The sequence below is a fragment of the Diabrotica undecimpunctata genome, chromosome 9, assembly GCF_040954645.1.
Source record: "Diabrotica undecimpunctata isolate CICGRU chromosome 9, icDiaUnde3, whole genome shotgun sequence".
In the NCBI taxonomy this organism is placed as follows: Eukaryota; Metazoa; Arthropoda; class Insecta; order Coleoptera; family Chrysomelidae; genus Diabrotica; species Diabrotica undecimpunctata.
Genome location: NC_092811.1, coordinates 35,032,673 through 35,056,197, shown reverse-complemented (window position 1 = coordinate 35,056,197; position 23,525 = coordinate 35,032,673). Strand labels below are relative to the sequence as shown.

The following is a 23,525-nucleotide window of genomic DNA, read 5'->3' as shown; positions in this document are numbered from 1 at the left end:
CATCTTCATCTTCGGAAGAAGAAAACTCTGTACTGGAAGAGTCACTGTCAAGATTTATAATAATTGGAGCTATTTGCGTGGCGTTATCAGCAACTATCTCGCTGTCCATATACTCATCTTCCTTCTTAATGACATGGTAACATCGTTTTCTCCACTCATTTGCATCAATATTAATGAATTCTTCCTCGGCGAGTTTTTGTACGTCAGCTAGCTTAAATGTAACGTTTTTCTGCCTTATATTATTTTTGACTGTAGCCCATATTAGTTCAATAGGGTTTAGGTCAGAATGGTAAGGAGGTAAACGTAAAGGAATATGGCCATGAGCACGTAGAATTTCGTCGAATTTGTATTTTACATAATGAGGTTTATGATATTTAATTATTTCATACAGTTCAGGTTTTAAAGCACTAGGTGTAAATGAAATATTTTTCTGCATTAACCATTCTATCATTTGATTTTTGTTTGAGTTTGATGTAGGCGCCCGCTCCAACTGAATGCTGTGATAAGGTGCGTTATCAAAAACTAATACCGAGTTAGCAGGTAAATTAGGTAATAAATGTTCTTGTAACCACTTTCCATAGTTGTCTGAATTCATTTCAGAGTGGTAATCCCCTGATTTTGAACCTGATTTAAAGATTAATAATCCATTTTTTATGAATCCCATATCCCCACCGGCATGCACTATTATTAGTCGTTGACCTTTGGAAATATTTGAAAATAACCCCTTGGTTGATTCGTCAGTCCAGTTCTTTGAAGAAGTATGACCGCTGTGTAAGTAGGTCTCGTCAACATACACGATTGGCCTATTTTGACTCCGAAAATATTTGATTTGCCTGAGATATTTTATTCTCAAAGCTCTTATTGCACTTTTTTCTACAAGCACTTCTCGGTTGTTTTCGGTTTTCCTCCAACGAAATTGCATTTTGCGTAAAAGTCGCCTTAAAGATGTTTGTGAAATTGTGATATCCAAATCGTTGTGAATTTTTTGTTTTAATTTTTTTACCGTAACCCGACATTTTTCTGTTTTATAAAAATCGTAAATTATTCTGCGAATGTCGCTTATTTGGTATTCCGGCAAATCTATTATTGATCCACTAACTCGTTTTTTGCCTGGACTGGAAAAATGGACTCTGCCGGTATTTTTCAAAGAACATTTTGCCTCGCTTGTTATTCTTTCGATTGTTCTGATGGAAATGCCTGTAAAAGAATTAGTAACTATAGTGATTAATTTTATCTAGGATGTAGGTATATAAAAATGTCTATATTTACTGCCATATCGAAAGACAGTACACAATATATTACACTAGTCCTAACTAATTTAACGCCCGGTTTCATAATCAGTCATTAGGAGAAATTCATGAATTTAATGGGTTTTAAATACCAAATTTTAAATACTGAGAAATATTTGACCAGTTTTGCTATTTAACTGTATTATACAAATACTTATGTCATTAACAAGTATTATTTTTTTGAATTTGACGTAATCTATTAATGTCTTTTTAATCGTAAACAAATTATACAGGTAGAGGTAATGGATTTTGGGAACAGCTATGACCTTGAACATTTCACATAAACTTGTGTTCTAAATAGGTATAATGCATAGCTCTTGTCAAAATCCAATACATTAATAATATAATTACATATCTTCGATTCTAAAATATTGTAAAAGACTTTAAAGAGTCTGAGTAAGAAAAGAGATTTTTAGTTATATTCTTTGTGGCATTTTCAAGGTCATAGCTGTTCCCAAAATCCATTAACTCTAGGTATTATTTCAATATTATTATTTACATTTTACACTAAATAAGTAAATATTATAATGTTTCGAATGTCTTTTAGTAAAATCTACGTAAAATAACAACTTCCACTATAGTGAGGGAAATACCTGTGAGATTATGACATACGCTTCCAAACGTAGGCAAACAATTATTTTGTTGAGGAAATTACACCCGTCGAGGATAATATTTGCTTTCGCATATTCGACAAACTGTTATGCAATAATCTGGAATGCAGACACAAAATCAACCTAATCCTCTACTATGTTTTGTTTTTAAACCAGGAGGAGTAAACTAAAAAGTTTCACAGCCAAGAAAGTCGCTAGAAAATTCAGCAAATATATTATATCTTCTTTTTGGGTTGATGATGACGGCCTTCGACGGTTATCCATAAATATTATAGCATTATAAAATTATTGAAGGTAAAAAAAAATAAAAGGTAAATTTGAATTACTCCTCCTGGTTTAAAAACAAGCCATAGGTTTGTCATACATACATAGGTTTGTCAACAAATCATAGGTTTGTTTGTCATAGGTTTTTTTTTCATAGGTAAAAGAGGGCATTGAAAATACTGTACGAAAAGGGAAACCCGAAATTTTGCAAATATACATGTATCATATTGTAGCTTGCTGTGAGTTGTGTATCCAGCAAAAAACCTAAGAAACTATCCACGTGATTAATTTTTCTGTATTTTATGTGTAATAGAATTTTGCTGAACTCTGGATCATTTTTTGTAAAATAACGAATAATTTAAATTTTTTGTAAGTGTGGTAAGCTATCAACATGATTAAGTATGTCAAATATTCACCTATTTTTGATCTATTTTAATTTAATACAAGGTAGACATAAACAAACAAAATATTTCCACCAGTGGGAAGAAAATGCCTTATAAATAGAAATAGAACTATTGTGTTTTAAAAATAATACATAATTAAAATGAAATACAAATATAGAGTTATTTTTGGTCCAAATAGTCCACCGTAGTGCGGTTTTGTTATTATTTAGAAGTCGTCTAATTAAAATTAATTTATTGTAAGTACAAACTTACCTGTTGCTTTAGCTGTCTTTTCTTTCACAGTTTTTAGGGTCTCTGCTTCGAGTTTAATATTTTTGAAATAATTAAACACATTAAATATAATCTCCCGAGATTGTCCACTAATAACAGAATTATTCTTTCTACTATTTTTCAACGCCATCGTTAGAAATTGTCACAAATACACTTAACTATCCGAAATAACAAGAAGTCTGAAAAATAATAGCCGCAAATCACTTAAGTAGTATTCATTTGACTCTCGACCTGTAAACATCGATACGAATTAGGCGAAAGTTTATAGTGGTGATTAAAAACGGGCTCCGGCCGCGTTTTTACCGTCATTATCGTTCAAGTGGATATACTATTTATAAACTATTTAAAAATTAAAATATACAGTTTTAACAATTAAAATGAGTGCTCCACCAGATTTATCGGTGAGTGTTCCTTTTTATACTGCTACTGTTAATGGTCAAATAATAAATACTCAATATCAGCAACAGCAAATTCAACCAGAATGCCCAAATGTCCTTTTTCCACAAAATTTACAACCAAATTCAGCACAAATTTTAAATAACCCACCAACAACAATATATTATGTTCCTAACCAAGTACTATCACAATCTTCCTCAAACTGTCAATACAATCCTAAAATAAATCCCACATTATCTTCACCTCAAAATGGAGCTTACGATTCGATTGAGATGACACGTACATTACAAAGTGAAGAATCTTCAGGGGAAATCAGCGACATTGAGTCATCGGACATCCACGAATGGCAAACTATACAACATAGTAACAAAAAACGCAAAATTAATCCTCCGACACCAACAGAAAACGAAGACACAGTAGTAACTAGCAATAAATTTCAGATTCTACAAAATGAAAACGAAAACGACAACAATGACAGTACAGAAAATACCAACGAAACTCCAGCAACCTCTAAACCCCCACCAATTTTTATATATGGTGTTACTGAATACAATAAAATGGTTAATAGCCTATCGGAAGTAACACAAACAGAGACATTCTATTGTACAGCATTAAAGAACAACACAATAAAAATAAATTCCCGTGACTCAGAAACATACCGAAAACTGGTAAGACATTTAAACAGCAAAAAAATTGTGCATCATACGTACCAAATGAAAGAGGATAGAGCATACAGAGTTGTAATTCGTAATCTACATCATACAGTGCCCATTAATATAATAAAAAGCGAAATAGAAAAACATGGGCATTTAGTACGCAATATTGTAAATATAAAACACAGAGTAAGTAAGGACCCTCTAATGATGTTCTACGTCGATATAGAACCTAATCGAAATAATAAAAAAATATATGAAATTCAATTTATAAACAATGCGAAAATAGTTATTGAGCCACCCTATAAAAAGAATAACATTGTCCAGTGTACCAGATGCCAATTGTATGGACACTCTAAGACATACTGTAATAGACCTTATCACTGTGTCAAATGTGGAGGCAACCATATGTCAGCTGATTGTAAAAAACCTAGAGACACACCTGCCATATGTGCTCTCTGCAATGGAGCACACACCGCAAATTACAAAGGATGCATGGTATATAAAGAGTTAATTAGCAGTAGAAACAGAGCAAGAGGAGTATCATCGCACACTCCAGCGAACAATCAACTACAATATAACAGAAATACAGTACAGAATAATCCGCACTTAAACAATCAAAATCACGCGACTTACACACAAGCAACGGGTGGAACAAATGTAAATAATGTCCATAAAAATACGAACTCATACAACCAGAATCATGCAACTTACGCTCAAATAACAAGTGGAACACATGTAAGTAATACAAACAGTGAAATTGGAGAGATGATGAAGAGTTTCCTTAACGAATTCAAAGCTATGTTTTCACAACTAATTAATCAAAATAGCGTGATCTTAAACATGCTTTCCACAGTAATAAATAAAATTAGTAATGGAACTTAAGTCACTACGAATTGTACAATGGAATGCCAACGGCCTAGGCAACCATAACACAGAAGTTACTAACTTTCTTAAACATAACAAAATTGATGTTCTACTCATATCGGAAACCCATTTCACTGACAGAACGATGTTCAAGATCCCTCATTATTCTATTTACAACACCAACCATCCTGATGGAACAGCACACGGTGGCGCTGCTATTATTGTACGTAACACTATACCACACTATGAGGAAATAATGTATCAGACGGAAAAAATACAAGCTGCAGTAATCTGTATCAGTTCTCAACCATGGTCTTTTGACATTGCGGCAATGTACAGCCCTCCAAGGCATAATACCACCACAGCAGAATATGAAGACTTCTTCAAACATCTATCAAACAAATTCGTAATTGGAGGTGACTGGAATGCCAAGCATACAGACTGGGGATCAAGACTATGTACGACAAAGGGAAAAAATCTCAGACAAGCCATAGCTAACACAAACAGCTCTTACTTATCTACAGGGCAACCCACCTACTGGCCATCAGATCCAAACAAAATCCCAGATCTACTCGACTTCTTTATCCTCCATAACATGGCCTTAAATTATTTTGACATACAAGTATCCTGGGATCTGTCCACCGACCATACTCCCATAATTGTGACACTATCTACGCAAATTATAAAACGTCCGAATATCCCTAAGTTGACAACATCAAAAACCAACTGGAATATATTCGAGTCTTACATAAATGAAAATTTAAATTTAAATATAAGATTAAAGCAACTAGACGAAATCGATAATGCTGTGCTTCTTCTCACCCAAACTATACATGCAGCCGCTGAAATAGCTACACCCCCTCAGAATGACAAAGAACCAAGTGACACCAACATACCCGTATATATAAAACGTCTTGTTGCACAAAAAAGAAGAGCCAGGCGCATATGGCAAAGAAGTCGCAATCCTATAGATAAAAATGAATACAATAGATTAACACGGCAACTTAAAACTGCTCTACAAGACGCGAGGAATGATACATTTGAACTATTCATCAACAGCCTGTCAAAAGAAGACCACAGCATCTGGAGAGCAACGAAATCATTCAAGAGACCTATACAGCACATACCACCTCTAAGGAAAGCCGATGGAAGCTGGGGAAAAACTGAACAAGAAAAGGCATCAATATTTGCCGAACATCTCTCACACGTTTTTGGTGCACCTGAACTTAATAACAATAATAACGAAGAAGAAGTTAAAAACTTCTTAGACGCTCCATGCCCAATGATGCTACCAATCAAATACTTTACTCCTAATAATGTCAAAGAACAAATTTCTAGATGCAATAACTACAAAGCACCAGGCTTTGACATGATCACTGGGCTAAAATTAAAAAAATTACCAAGAAAAGCAATTGTCCTACTAACAATGATATATAATAGTATCATAAGATTAGCCTACTACCCGATTAATTGGAAGTTCGCCTAAATAATTATGATTAGTAAACCAAATAAACCACCAAATATTACTACTTCATATAGACCAATCAGCTTACTTCCAATAATGTCAAAAATCTTAGAAAGACTTCTGCTCCAAAGATTCTCAGAAGACATCGGAATTAATTCAGTGATCCCCACACACCAGTTTGGTTTCCGCGAAGCCCATTCAACTCTACAACAGTGTCATAGGATTGTTAAAAACATTAATGTATGCCTCGAAGAGAAAAAAATTTGCACTGCTGCCTTCCTGGATATAGAACAAGCCTTCGACCGTGTTTGGCATGATGGTCTCCTGTATAAACTTAAGTCATCCTTTCCCACTCCTCACTATCTACTCTTAAAATCATACCTCGCAGAACGTTACTTTCAAGTCAGATTCCTTACAGAAACCTCTCATTACTATCCCATAAAATCCGGTGTCCCTCAAGGAAGTGTCCTGGGTCCCCTCCTGTACCTCATATACACTGCTGATATTCCAACAACAAATACGACCACAGTAGCCATGTTCGCAGATGACACCGCCATAATATCCATCGATGATGACCCCCAAGTAGCATCAGGAAACCTTCAAATACACATGAACCTACTACAAGACTGGATGAATAGATGGAAAATCAAAGTTAACCATACTAAGTCTAATCAAATTACATTCACCAACAGGAACATCATATGTCCAAGAATTAGACTGAACAACATATTACTACCAGTAAAAACAGAAGTCAAATACCTGGGAATGACACTTGATCAAAAGCTCACTTGGAAAGCACACATCTTGGCAAAAAAAATCCAAATCAACATGAAAATACGTCAAATGAATTGGTTAATAGGCCGAAAATCACAGTTATCCACAGATAATAAACTTCTTTTGTATAAGTGCATAATAAAGCCTATATGGACATATGGGGTGCAACTATGGGGCTGTGCAAAGCCTTCTAATACCAAAATCATTCAGAGGATCCAATCCAAAATACTCAGAATGATTTTCAATGCGCCGTGGTACGTGAGTAATAAAACACTACATGATGACTCTGGAATACCGTTCGTTGAAGACGAAATCAGCAGACTAACAAGAAATTATTTAGAACATCTGCCAGCCCACCCCAACGAGGAAGCAAGACAACTACACCTACAACCAGAAGTCAGACGAAGATTGAAGAGACAGTGGCCAACAGACTTTATTCACTAATTTTAATTTTAATTTTAATTTCCATTTCAATTCTAGTTTCAAATTATAATCCTACACTGATTTTATTTGTTAGTGTTAGTATTGGGAGTGTTATCAGTGGATAATTTCTCCTCTCATGTATTTGCAATACTCACATTTACTAATAGCTTGTAATAGCAGATTGTAAATTTACAAATTTAATAAAAAAAAAAAAAAAAAAAAAATCACTTAAGTGTTACGCACCTGATAACTGGGAGGAGACTAAAGACCACCACCTAAGCCACTAAGCAATTTTCGGTTTGTGCGCGCCGCCAAGTTAACTGGCGATGACAGTAAGTAAAGAAATAATATGCTTTATTATCATTGAAAATTGTACAAATTTTATGGACAAAGCTTGTAACAATAAGACAAGAAAGAAGAAAAAAATAAAAATAAGAATTGTTTGTACTTTTAAATAAAAAAAAAACAATAAAATTCTTCCAAATCTAAAAATTAAAAAGACTACCTAATTTAGAACCTACAAACTTGAATGAAATATTTTTACCCTTAATTCGACTAGGTTTGTGGCCCTTTCAAACTGATGCCTATAAATGTTTTCTTTGGGAAAACCCCAAAAAAAGAAATCGTTAAGAGCTAAGTCACAGGATCTAGCCGGCCATTTAATTGTACTACGTGTACTTATCAGTCGATCAGGTAACGTTTGATTGAAGAAGTCAATAGTTGCTCTCGAGTTGTGAGCCGAACACCCATCCTGTTGGAAATAGACCTCCTGAAAATTAATGGGAAGTCGTCGAACTGCCGGAATGATCTCATTCTGTAAAAGTTAATATTTAGGCCCGTTTAGGTTCCCATCGATAAAAAAATGGACCGACAATATGGTCGCCTAACATCCCAGTCCAAACATTTAATTTTTGCGGATATTGGACATTGTGCGAAGGCTGGACAAGACAAGAATACCGCTAAGAACTTAAAAAATGGAAACCAAATGCAAGGAGGGAAAGAGGATTTCTTAGATAACAGTGAAAAGGACAAATAAAAATAGCAATAAAAAAAGACCTCACTGAAAAAGTTATATATGACAAGAAGAAACGACGATTCTAATGTGGTAAACGGTAAATATAATATGCTCTGTAAAGTAAGTATAAACATATAAAATAAAGTAAATAAGTGGATTCCGGTCCTGGATATAGTACTGAAATATAGCAACTATAGTACATTTGAAGAATAAGCTGGAGTAAATTCTCAGAATACTCATCTTCGAACCTCAAAATACATAGGCGTGCACATCTTCTAACTAAAACGTAATCTTAAAAGAAAATTGCGTTAAATTTATTTGGATATTTAGAACAAAGAAATTAATCCAATCCAATACTGGTTTAAAATAAAAAAAAACACATAAAAAGAATAAAAATTCTATTATTTGTGAAACATACAGTTAATATAAAAAATTATAGTGAAACGTAAAATACATACACAAAAACTGTAAGTTTTTATATATTCCTATTAATAAATAATAATATTCTTAATACTAATAATATTGGAAATAAGAATGAAAATTATATTAGCAATAAAAAATAAATAAAAAATAAACAATGAAGTTGACGGTAATTAGTTCAAATGTAAAATAAACTTCTGAGCTACAGTTTAAAGTTAAGCTTCCTCATATTCTGTTTCAGACGAATTGTTATCCGATCCGGGATGAATTATTATAGGTCCTATACTGCTATTTATTACATGATCAAGCTCCCACATATTTTTCTCAATATTTATAACGTGATTAATACATTTTTGCCAATGTTCAGTCGTTACTTCGGATATTGATTTATGAAAAAGAATAGTAACATGTGACAATTTAAAAGTTGTATTATTTCTAGCAACATTACCTTTAACTTCGGCCCATACTAATTCAATCGGATTTAGCTCGCAATGATACGGTGGTAGGCGAAGTATTTCAATTCCTCGTTTTTTTGGCTATCTCCTCAATTTTAGCAATCTCTAATAATTCTGCTTTTGTCATTGTATCGTCAAAGATTAAATTCTTAGAAGTTAACCACATTGCAATTTCATCTTTCCTCCATTGAGTAGTTGGTAAACGTTCAACCAATCTAGAGTGGTAACTTGCATTGTCCATCACAATAACTGAATTTTTAGGTATGAATTTAATCATCTGTTCGAAATATTCTTCAAACACGTCTCCGTTCATCTCTTTGTGATAATCATAGGTCTTTTTTGATTCAAACAGAAGTAAACCCTCCTTAAGAAATCCATTCATACTACCTATATGGGTAACAATTAATCATCGACCTTTACCTGTTGGTTCCTTGAAACCAGTTGAATATCCTTCCAGAAATGCTTGTCGACATTTTTTTATAGTTTTGTCTTTACAAACTCTCCCTACAAATGCAAAACTTTCCAAAGTTTGTCTCTACTTATTGTGGGTAAATCGGGATCGTCGCTAATGGCTTGTAAAACTTTATCTAAAGTTGGTATTTGTTAAAAAAAAAATGAGTGGACCATTCTACGAATTGCATTTTTGAAAAATTCATCCACATTCACTTTCGACAATTTTGGTCTTCCAGGCCTCGGTTTGGGTGGCGGTATAAGAGCTGATTTTTCCTCTTTTAAAATGTTATATACAGTTGATTTTAAATTATCCTATTACTTTAGACGAAATTTCAACTATACTATCAACAGTATTGGATGGATTGTGTTACTTAAAATAATTGTAGACATTAAGGATAACACTCTTTTCGTTAAGTGATAAATAATTCAACTTTTTTTTTACTGGTGTATAATCACACGTATATAAACTCAGTATTCACTCTTGCAAAAAACAACTGTGTTAGATCTCTTCACTCGCTTATAATCGACTGAAACAAAAATTTTCTGATATTAATGAATGACTATTTAAAGACCATTAACCATTTTATTAATCATTGGTTTTCCAAACAAAATCGAAATTTATACTATTTAAGATAGCGTTCACATTTATCAGAAACCATCTTTCGCTAATCGACTTTTTCTATCTAAACTATTACAAGACCATTAACTAAATACCTACGTATTTTAAGAGTTTCTTTCTTTTCTTGTTATTTAATGGGTCATTATCATAACGACAAAAATAACCATAAATAACGTTACTAAAATAAACAGATTTATATAAATATAATATACTTTGAAAATGGTTTAAATATCTAACTAACCGAAACGAATAATGTAATACCCTTAAAGTACGTCTATGACCAGCTGAATCATCCCTAGCCTACACAGTTCTAACAATAGCAGGTATTTAAATTTTACGATAGTCCATGTGACATGGAAAAATTTCTATTTAAGTAGTCAAACCCAACGTAAAATAAGCTAAAATATTGACGTTGTACGAAAAGCACACGTACTAAAATATGCTTAACAATTTAGTTTTTTTTCTGAGAATTTACTCCAGCTTATTCTTCAAATATACTATAAGTCTTCTCCTGAATTAATAATACTTTTCTAAAAATTTAACCTCATACTTATTTTAAAAGTATAACAATGAAACCAGTATAGTTAGTGTGCTAATTTGTGCTATGAATCATAACTGTGAGTAGAATAATTTCTAAATATTAACTATTGACCAATACTGTAACCTAAAAACTTGATATCCAAGAGTACCGATAAGAAACCACTTTTTGTTCTTACCTTCTGTTCCTACCGGCTTTCGAGACAGAGCCGTCTCGAGGATGGAGTTGGAGAAGTATGCGGAATAAATTCAGAAATAGATGGAAATCCTGATGAAGAAACTTTGGCTTCTCATCATACCAACAAAACAAATACATATTCCAGTGACCTTATTTCAAATATCCAACCAAAGAGCAAGCTTTTGTTCTCAATGACGTCAAAATTCATGAATATATTATTGCTGTGGGTAATTTAGTGCAACAGAAAAATATTCTATTTGCCTCACGTATCTCAAACAATAGAGTATGTATTTACCTCACCAGTATTAATGTCGTGGATTCCTTACTGCAAGCACATAATTCACTAACATTGAACAATACAAAAATTGAAATTAGAAGATTAATCACCCCAGCCACAAATCTCGTCATTTCTAATGTATGCCCTACCGTCCCAAAAACTTTAATAGAAGATGAACTGAAAAAGCTGGGACTTCAAACAGTATCTAGAATAACTTTTTTGAAAGTAGGCATGCCAGATACCGCATACAGCCATGTTTTAAGCTTTCGTCGCCAAGTATTTGTTACTCGTGATGATACTATCTTTATCCCAGACTTTGTTACTATTTACTATGACAACACCAACCGTATATACTTTACTCTCGACAACTTAAATTGCACTAAGTGTGCAACAAAAGGACATCAGGAAACTGATTGTCCATCAACATGTCAACAAACAACCCTCAACATAAATAGCTCAAAACAACCAGAGAATGTAATTCCATAACAACCTCCCCTGATGGATACCGACCACACTAACGTTCAAATTCTTAACACTGAAACCTTAGTATCTGATCAACCATCATTAAAAAAACACATTTTGTCTACAGAAAAAAAACCAATAAAACAAATTTTCCTCCATTAAATACCGAAGTACCCCCCCATACAACCAAAAGTCAGATATCTACCTCACCTGATATACAAGAAACATCAACTGCCACAACTCCTTTTGCAAATCCTAAACACATAATAAAACGCCAAAAAGCCTCATCGTCTGATATTATTAAAGAGTTAGAGACCATTAAAAAACTTAACTTAAACTTACCTCATGGTAATAACATTATGCAAATTGGTTCTCACTTCCTTCTGATATACAGCAAATAAATTGGATTTTGTTGCTGTTAATCCCATTTCTTGAACAAGTCCTTTCATACTTTGGTAGATCTTATCCAGCTCGTCAGGTTGGTATATATTGGGAACGTCGCCGGAGTTAAGAATATTATTCAGGTCTTCGAGAAATGATTCAGATTTAATCTAAAAAAAAATGCTTTTATTTCGACACAAAGTTTTTAGTTGTTGATGTGAACTATTTAGCAAAGAAAAACTATACTTTCTAAATTTGTTATTGTAAAATTTTAGCTGGAAAATAAATACAAAGAAATGAGTGATTTCGATATGGGAGACGCCATTAAATCAACAGAAGGACTAGGAGCAATGTTGAAGAATATCTAGTAAAGAGACGAGAGGAAAAACAAAAACACAAACAGAAAAAGCAGCAACAAATCAATAAAGAGTTCGAAGAAATGGAAAACCTTGATAGAGAACGCGAATACAGAAAATTTTACAAACAGGTTAACACAAAAAGAAAAGTTTTCAAGCCACAAGCAAACCAAGTCAATGCCCTTAACGGAATTCTTTTAAACGAGAAAGTGGAAGTACTAAAAAGATGGCAGGAACATTTTAGTACGCTACTTAATGGAGAAAGTAGAGCTGAAGATAGATATGATATAGAAATAGAACAGAAGGATACTGAACTACCAACTTTGGAAGAAATAAACAAAGCAATTCAGTCTCTAGCCAGAAACAAGTCACCCGGAGCAGACAACCTACCCGCAGAAATATTTAAATGTGTCGGTCAAACATTTGTAACCCTCCTTCACAAACTACTAATACAGGTATTGCAAGAACGCGCGTTACCAGAAGATTGGAATACTGGAATTATATGCCCCATACACAAAAAAGGAAACGTTCTTGAATATTCCAAATTTAGAGGGATTTCCCTTCTTAATACAGCATATAAAATTGTGTCCCTGATACTTAACGAACGACTGGCAGGTTATATTGACAATATAATAGGATCCTACCAAAGATGCTTCTTGAAAAATAAATCTACCATTGATCACATATCATCCATCAGACAAATATTAGAAAAAACGACGGAGTACGACATAGACTACCATTACATCTTCGTAGACTTTAAGGCAGCGTACGATACTATTGACAGGTTCCAATTATATTCGGCGATGATCGAATTATGAATACCAAAAGGATTGGTAGAATTAATTAAAATGACAATGATGACAGTCGAATGTAAAGTGCGTGTACAAGGGGATGTTTCAAAACCATTTAAAACCAACAGAGGACTGCGCCAGGGAGATGCGCTATCATGCACGCTGTTCAACCTAGCGTTAGAAAAAGTTATGAGAGATTCGGGAATAAACTTAAAAGGTACGATATATACCCGTAGTATATCGTCATAATTGGAAGAACCCAAAATAAAGCAGTGGAGGCTTTCACACGTATTAAAAATGCCGCAGAAAACATCGGACTTCTGATTAACATCCAGAAAACTAAATATATGCCGGCCATATCAAGAATTCAACAAAATAACTTAGAGGTGCAACACGAAATGATAGAAATGGTAGAAGAATTCTGCTACTTAGGATCACTGGTAGACTACAAAAATAACACATCCAAAGAGATAAAAAAAAAGAATATGCGTGGCTAACTGCTGTTATTTTGGCCTGGGCCCTCAACTAAGAGCGACAAGTATGTCAATAGCAACAAAGTGCAAACTTAAAACTATAAAACAATAATACGCCCAGTGCTCACATACGGATCGGAAACATGGGCAATGACGACCCAAGATGAAGAGTTACTGCGAGTCTTTGAAAGAAAAGTATGGAGGACCATATATGGCGGAGTAAAAGAACAGCGTCTGTGGAGAAGGCGATATAACTTTGAACTCTATAGACTTTTTGGTGATGTAGATATTGTGAAGACCATCAAAATAAACCGCCTAAGGTGGGTGGGCCACGTTATGCGGATGAATGAGAGTGATCCCACTAAAATAACTATGCTAAACAGGCCGATCGGAAGAAGAAGAAGGGGGCGACCTAAACTCAGATATCTGGACGATGTACACGAAGATCTGAGGGAGATTGGAGTGAGGGGCTGGAGAAGACAGACACTCGATATGGAAGGATGGAAGAATGTTTAGAAGCAGGCCAAGGCTTACGAAGGGCTGTAGCGCCAACTGATGATGAGACGCCATTAAATGCACAAAAGAACGTATATACTAAGTGACATAGAAAAAGAACACCTAGTAATACTGAATCAACTTCTGATACACTAACGTCCAGAAAATCTAATATATGCCAGCTATATCAAGAATGCAACAAAAGATCTTAGAGGTTCAACATAAAACTATAGAAATGGTGAAAGAATTCTGATACTTAGTGTCACTGGTAGACTGCAAAAACAACACATCTGAAGAAATGAGAAAAATAATAGGTGTACCTAGCCATTATTATTTTGGTCTAGGCCCTCCATTAATAGCGAGAAATATATTAAAAGGAACAAAATGCAAACTTTTTTATTATTTACAAAGGTTTTCAAGGCTCAACAGGCCTTTAAAGCATATGGCTAAAATACAATTAATATTATACTAATATATTACAAAAGTTGTATCAACTGGTGTAGCTTCTTGACCAATCATGCTTCTTGTCCACTAAATTGGATTACTATTCTCCTCAATTCATCACTGTTTGTTGTTCTTTCCTCTCAATCATTGTTGTACGGTTGGATCATCCTCCATATTGCTTGGAGTACAGTAAAACCTCGATATAACGGACCTCTATTTAACGGACTTCGGTTATAACGGACAAAAAATCCGGTCAAATATAAGACAAAATAAAAACGTACTGTTAATATTATACATGCTTAACCCTTCCTATACCACTGTATTTTACAAAGAATTTCAGCAAAATCTAGCATAAGAGTCATTTCTAATAGTAATATGTATATATTTTTTTGCTGAAAAATTAATTTGTTAGAGAAACATAAAAAATACAGACATGCGATATAAATTTGCACATACATTTGTAGGCAAGAGACAGAAAGTGAGATTATCACATATCATTAGGGGATTCCCTGATATAATAACACGTAGATTTTTATGATTATATGGGTGTTGCTAAACTAACACATTTAGTGTACACCAATAAGTAAGTTAAAATTTTCGCAATCATGCCCTTTAAATATGGAGAAACGGAAAAGAGTCAATCTAAAAATCAATCAAAAACTAGATATTATACAAAAGTTGGAGTCTGAAACGTGTGTGTCTCATATATGTGATCAATATGGCATAAAAAAGCAAACTGTTTCGGACATAAAAAAAAACAAAAACAAAATAAATAAATTTGCATTCATGTATGATGTAGGAGAGAACAGCAATCTTAGAAAACGAATGACATCGGCTCATAAAACTTCATTGGAAGAAGCAATCTTAAAATGGTACGGCCAACAACTTTCTAGAGGGATCCCATTCCGGGTAGTCGAATTGAAATCTAATGTAATTAAATTAGCAAATCATATGGACATACCATTCAGAGTAAGTCATGGATGGCTCTAGCGCTTTCGCAAAAAGCACGGAATCATGAATAAAAGAATTTACGGCAAAGCTTCAACTACCCCAAAAGAAGAAATAGGACCTTTTAGTTAAAAATTAATAGAACATTATAAGTAACGAAATGGTATTAGAATCTCAGATTTACAATATGTACTGACGAAAATGGTTTGTTATGGCGTACTTTGCCTGAAAGCACACAAGCCTCCAAATATAAAAAATCTAATTCTGGAAGAAAAATCAGCAAGAAGAGGATCTCGGCTTTATGCTAACGCCGATGGATCGCATAGATTGACTCCTGTAATGGTTGGCAAATCTCGTAAACCTAGCAACTTTAGCTGTATGTTTTTGTCAAAACATACAACATTGCTTATTCAACAAATGGGTCAGGGAATAATTTTGGCAACCAAACGAATATATCGCAGAAAGTTTTTAGAGGATGTAATAGTTGTATTGATCGATGGAAATAATCTAGAAGATACAAGAGGGCAGCGTACCTTGCAAATTACAATTTAAAGTCAACAATTTTTTATTTTGCTGCAGCATGGGAGAAAGTGAACGAGCAAACAATGAAACATGGTTGGAAGGATTTGTTTGATGGCCTAGATGCATACACAGATTTAGAAGGGTTGGACGTTACTGATTTCTGTAGGACAATATATAATAATGCCGGAGAACATAAAGCTGAGGAAGGTATAACACCATGACTGAAAGTAAAATAGCAGATGAAGTTATGAACCTAAAAAATGAGGATAGAAGTAATGATACCGAAGAAGGTGACAAATCAAGACTACTAAAAATGAAGTTATCAGAGGTAAGATCGCATCTCGACGATCTAATAACAGTTATTGATTATTCATCAGATAAAGAACTTCAACTGTGTTCTACGCATTTTCGTAATTTTAGAGAGTTGATCATAAAAAAACAGCAAACATCGAAAGTGCAAACGAAACCTGATTTCTTTTTCAAAACTGGATTACCGACAGCAAGCGCGTCGATATCAACAGCAACGTCACTTCGCGACGAATGTCCGAATTCAATTAAATAGAATTTTGTTTGTATTTTGAATATTTTATAAACATCTAAATACGTACATATTTAAAAAAAAAGTTTTTTCGATTAATTTTAAACATATTTTTATATAACGGACTTTCGGCTTTAACGGACACCCCGTCCCCCCAACTGGTCCGTTATATCGAGGTTTTACTGTATTAAAATGGTTTTCGACCGCCGCTCTTGAGGAGGAACGAAGGTTTTTCGATTCCGTCCTCTAGTTACTCGGAGAGTTATGTATCCTCGACTTACATATAGCGAGAGGTCCAACTGGTGCTCTATTGTGAACAAAGTGCTATCGGCGGTGTAGAATACTTAATATTTCGGAACGCAGGGCCGCCTTGTAAAGAAATGGAGGACGCAGCACGGACTGAAACTTACGACAGAGAAAACCGAAGCCATCATTCCGAAAGGGAAAAGGAACAGGCAAAGTGTTGAATTACAAGGTGCGGGAGCATGTCTAACACCCAAGAAACAAGTAAAGTACCTAGAGTGACATTGTAATTCCTGCCGATAATGTCACTCCACGTTATAAATATTTTTCAAAAAATATTAGCATTCTGAAAAATTGGTTTTCTACAGATTTTTCTATTCAAACACAAAACAAAAATATGCTAATACGCCCCAAATTGGGTTTAATTAACAAAAGTTATCAATGATATTAAAAAAAAAACTGAACCAAAGAGAGCCAAAACTAATATTTTCTAAAAATTGTAATCTTATGAAAAACATACTTTTAAACATCTTTGAAATATCTTTATTAAGTTTAAAGTGATATTCTACATCTCCATTACATCAACCCGTTTTTAAACATACAAACTGTTTTTGTTAAATTACGGAATTCAGGATATGGCAAAATGGCAATAATATCACTCATTTTACTAATTTTACAATACCTTTACTAACAAAAAAACTCCTTGATATCATCCTTGTTATAGGCAAAATATTCAACCCTATCACTATTGTCAGACTCATCCAAGTTACACGTTTTACTTTCTGTTTCGTTATCACTTGGTTTTTTCTTCTTTACTGTCAGTTTCAGTTTCATCAGATTGCTGAGCTACAACATTTTTTCCTGGATCGACATTTAGTTTGGTTCGCTTCATATTTCGCCTGGATGGAGCAGTTGAATATATTTTCTCCTTTAAATAATGTACCAAAATGTTGTAAATTGGACTGTTTATTTCTACATATTTTCTAGGTAACTTATTTAAAACTTTCTCGGATGAGAAATGGTAAATTCGATTGGCTGCAAAGGAGGAAACAATAATCTGTTTTACAGCGCTGTTTTCGTCCGCTGTTTTTGTTTTTTGTTCATGTACTGAAGAGTAGTGTTTAACAAGTTTGGAAAATCTTTTTGACCAAACATATAAAACCCATATTGGTTTGTTCGCATAAAGATATCTCGTCATCGGTAAAATGTGAGAAAATGTTATCTCCTATGATGATATTTTGCCCTTCAAGACGTTTTACATGTGGTAAAAAAATCAAAGTAAACCATTCCTTAAAATCTGCGAATCTATGCAACCATGATGGGTACGATTATATCGAGAACCTACAGAGCAGCATCTGTCAGTACAGCAAGGTGATCCTTTTGGAACATTTTCAGTCCATTTTAATTACATTTTTACTGCTTTATAAATTATATATGGTGGTAACAGCAATCCTGTAGCCGCAGCACACATTATAGTCGTTGTTACTTTATTAAATTAAAAACCCGTTCGGGATATTTGGTGCCGCGTTGAAATATCATTTTCTTATTTCCGGGGTTATCTTGTACATTGGTCTCGTCGTAATTAAATATGTTATTAGGTGGAATATTTTCTAATTCTCTACGCAGATTCTTGAAGTAGACAACTAAAGTTTCTTTTGAAATATCAGCTCTAGGTCTTTTAATATTGGTCGCCACTTTTTGGGTAATTTCTCCTTTATGCCGTCTCAGTAATGAATATACCCAGTCAGTTCCAGGTAAATTGTTTTTGAAAAGAGGCACTTGTCGATCCTGGGCATCCAAAACACTTTTGTCTAAATATTTTATATCTCGCAAGTCAAGGGGAAATCCTCACTGGCAGCATATTGCAGCAAGCTGTATAATGGTTTTTTCTTTGTTTGCGGAAAATACAGTCCGCCCACCATTTTTTCTGCCCTGTCGGCCATTTTAGCGGTTATTAAGGTTTCAATAGGGAATTCAATATTCTTCGACAGTGCGATGTAAGGGCCATCATTCCTAAAAAATTCCTGGAAGGCATTTTTCACCCTTACTTTGTCATAGTCCTTATATAGGCAAGTATCAAGTTTTCTTATATAATTTTTAACCATTTTTATGAAAAGGAAGCACTAATTTAAGATTTTTTCAGAAAAAACGTTATCATCAAATTCGCCCCACAGACCTGGGCCCTGATTCTATTTCATTTTGATGCCAAAATTTAAAAGCGACTACGCCATAACAGTCGCAATCGCTAGCTATTCTCATTTATTTCGATTGTAGTTAAAACTGGGGATATTTATTTATCATTTTGACACTGCTGAAAATTTGTGTCGGCCCTCTTGTTTATTGGCCGCACGTTGCACAATGCTTGTTGTATGTTTGTTTTGTTTACGTTACGTAAACGTCTTTTTTTTCGTGTTTGAGTTGTTGAATCATATAGTAGCCATTCTCAATTATATTTTGAATTGAAAGAAAATGGATGGAGAGGCTGTCGATGATCGTAGCACTAAATTCTCTGTGGAGCAAAAGGAAATCATGGTGGCTTTTTTGGAGGACCATGCTGGTTTTGCTAAGGGCAAACTCCTTGACCATGATGGCAGGGAAAGAAAAAAGGTGATGTAGGAGATCCTTAGTTATAACCACTAAGGTTAATATAACCACTAAGATTTGACTTAGTGGTTATATTCTAATCATCATCATCATCATTGGCTTTTACAACTCTTCGTGAGTTTTTGCCGCGTTTACTATTGCCTTCCATTGATTCCGATCCTGTGCTATTATTTCCCATGGCCTTACTTCCATCTTCTCCAGGTTTTCCCTGACTGCGTCTTTCCACCTTTTTCTAGGCCTTCCTGTCGATCTTCTACCATCTGGTCTTTCCCAAAACACATTGCTAATCAGTCTGTCGTCATCACTCCATACCACGTGGCCTGCCCATCTTAATCTATTGGCTTTTATGTATCTTACGATGTTTCCTTTCCCGAAGAGAGTCTCTATTTCATTGTTGTATCTGCTCCTCCATTCATTTGTCACGTTGTCCCTGCAAGGACCATATATAATTCTATATATTCTAATATATTTTTAAATTTACTGCAGCTTAGTAATACTTACCCTAAACATTTTGGGTATCCTAGAAGCATTAACACCCCCCTCCAAATATGTTTCTAATACCCTTATCAAATAATTTGCAGCTTGTTTATTAAGCCGGAATTGCTGCCTAAATTGAGCATCACTTAGTGAAAAAGGATTTTGAGTATCCCGTAACATTCTTCTTATCCTGCGTTATGAGCGTCGGATATCTATCGTCTCTTATTCCTCCAAAACCAGCAAATGTCCGTAAAACGCAGCCATATTAATACTTTTTACCTCAGTTTTCCTTGCAAGAATCAAAACACAACCTACCTACAACCGCCTAAACTGAACCTAAGTTCACTTCTCCCAGTCCAGCCAGTCATGTCAAATTAACCCTTAACTGGAGAGACCCTATTTTAATACACACAGAGAGACATGCCGTCTGACAGACTACAATGTAGCAGAGGGGATACGAACTAAACTTACAAACTTTTGTAATATATTTAATAGTACTCTAAAAGCTGTTTGTATTTGCAATTGAACACAGTAAAGAAACTTAAAATATTGTCAGAGAATAAAAAAATAACTATGACTTTCTAACAGCTAATCATTTACAGTTCGTGACAGTTACATTTTTTAATTTTCATTACAGTGAAAAAATAAATATACATCAAGTAAAATTTTTATGTGAAAGGCACTAACAGATACTGAATTACGTAAAAATTAACTCGCGTAATTATTTTGATGTTGAAAAAAATGTCCAGCAATTGTAAAAGTTACATACAATTGGTACAAATTGGTTTCGTACACTGAAGACACACAGGTTTTTTTCATCGGTCACAAAGATATTTTGTCATACGGTTCTTCTTGCAAGGGCACAAATAACATATTTTTTGCTTCTCTAGTACTAATGGCTCGTTATTATCTACTTGTTTATTCTCAGGAATTCCAAGAATGTTTGCTATACTAGCACGAATTAGCCGCGGTACATAAAAATTACCCATTTTTCGCTTCATATGACCTTCTACTAATTGTTTTGCTTATATTTTAGCAAAAGCAGATTTTTCTTGAATTTTAGAATTGTTTTTGTAACTTTGGTGCAGAATGTATGCATTTATGCTATCAGATGCTATTTATATGCTATCAGATTCTAAATAAACATCATCTTGTACTTGATCAACATCACTAGCGTCACTGTCTAATTCGTCAAACCACTTCAAAGCTGTATCTTCAAAATCAGCATCGGTAAAACGGATTTTTTTTGTCATAGACCGGCCATGATTGTAACAAATACGCGACGTTTTCAATGAAACAAAATGTAACCTAAACCGAGACGTGCCGTCTAACAGACTAACTAAAACTGATTTTCGGTTATAACTTTTCCAAATATGCGTATTTCTTTAGCTAAGTCGGGTCACTAATAGTTAACGAATAATATAAAGAATAGATGAAGTGATGTGCCGATGGGCGAAGTTATTTGTACAGGGCGTTCCAAAATTCTTTATGCTGTAGTCTGTCAGACGGCACGTCTCCAGTTAAGGATTAATTTCGACTCGAAATGAAATTTCAACCACTTTCTTGAAGTTGAAATTAATTTCGATAAATCGAAAATTAGTGACTGAAATCCGCAAAGTCGCATTTCGACGTCGTCATATTAATTTCGACATGTTTTGAGTCGAAATCTCAATTCGAATCAGGGCCCTGATCAAATTAGCCCCATTGTGAATTTTTAAATTTCTCACGTAAATTTTGATACCCTGAAAAATAGTGTATTTACATGTGTTGACAGAGAACATTTCGTCGGTATACTGCGAAAACCAGGTAAATGACAAATTTTAAAATATTGAGTTAAGTATACCATAATTATCAGCTTTTTCCGCTCTACGTACAGGTAAAACCCAATAAATGATACGACTTACCATTCAGCAGCTTAATGGTGTTAAGTTAAAAGATTATGCTAAAATTAAGCAGACTATTAAATAAAATTGCTTGTCTTCTATATTTGTGGCTAGGAAAAAAGTTTTAAAATACTTTGTTAATAGGTATTAATTAGTTACTTGTGCAATGTCTTGTGTTTTTTAGAGTTCTTTGAAACTGAAGACAGCAGTTCAATTCTTGATGATTCTCAGAACAATATAGTCTCAATGATGGAATCCATTTTTGATAGTGACTTTTCAGATGTAGACCCCACACATTAGCCAAGTGCAGAGGGATCACTTTCTCTAGGAAGTCTATATGAATTACAAACAGCTGACCTTGATAGCCTAAATGATGAGAAGAACAATTTAGTGTCAACTGAAATAGCTAGTTGAATATTAAATCTACTTCTTGACAAAGTATGGAAAGACGTACATCTACTAAAACGTTGGAGAAAAGCTAACTCCCCAGAATGGGTAATAAATGTCGCAAAAAGGAGGCGTGCTAAGGGTTTGCCTTATGAGATAAAAAAAAGAACAGACCAGCAAAATTGCCAAAACCAGTTAATTGTTCAGAGTGCGTTTACAAATGGGCCAGTTATTTCATTGAAGATTATAGACAAAGCCTATGACGTGATTATTGGAAGTTAGAATATATAGGCCAGAAAAATTTTCTAATTGCACGTATTAAAACGGAGCCACGAAAGAGAGTCGTTGCAGTCTGTCGAAGTTTAAAAAAACCACGTGCATTTTCCAAAAAAGTGTTACTTTTCTTTAAATGGTCAATACATACGGGTATGTAAGAAATTTTTTTGCCAGACACTTTGTATATCAGCGTCGTTAATACAAGATGTTGTAAAAAAAACTTATATTCTAGGCTGTTATGCAGATACGGATAAACGGGGCAAGCATACACCGCCAAATAAAACAAGCAGTGAAAACCGACAAATCGTAAAGGCTCATATTGAGTCTTTTCTAACCATGGGCCCACATTATATTCGCCAAAGTTCAAAGCGTAGATATTTGGACAAAAATTTAAGTATAAGAAAAATGTACCAACTTTATATAAATGACTGTGGGCAGAAGAAACTGGAAGGTGTTAGCGAAATTACATATCGAAGAATATTTTCTAACGACTATAATTTAAGCATTTTTGTTCCTAAAAAAGATCAATGTTTAGTTAGTAATAAATATGATAGGGCTAATCCAACTGACAAATCGAATCGAAGACAGTTACAGAGAACATCAGAAAAGAAAAGAAGTGTGTAATCTTGAAAAACAAAATGATAAGAAAATATCTAATGAAAAACGGGATTTTGTTTCAATTACTGTCGATTTACAGGCTGTACTACAGATTCCAAGCGGATTGACTGGACAACTATATTATTCTCGAAAATTATGCGTCTACAATTTGTGTGTACATTACCAAATGCAGCTTACTGTTTTGCCTGGTCAGAAATTAACGGTAGATAAATAGATAGAATAGATAGAACGGTAGAATATAAAAAGAATGCGATTCG

The 23,525-nt window shown here is 34.1% G+C and overlaps 1 protein-coding gene across 2 annotated transcripts in view; it reads right to left on the bottom strand.

The window, feature by feature from the left end:
- Positions 1-23,525, bottom strand: part of LOC140449818 (dynein axonemal heavy chain 1-like) — a 1,063,244-nt gene that overhangs the window by 389,465 nt on the left and 650,254 nt on the right. For both annotated transcript variants that reach the window (XR_011951893.1, XM_072543176.1), the window contains exon 40: positions 12,175-12,383. Coding sequence is in view for 1 of the 2 variants with exons in the window: in XM_072543176.1 (XP_072399277.1) it covers positions 12,175-12,383 (209 nt within the window). In the remaining variant the exon portion in view is untranslated. The remainder of the gene's footprint in view (positions 1-12,174; positions 12,384-23,525) is intronic.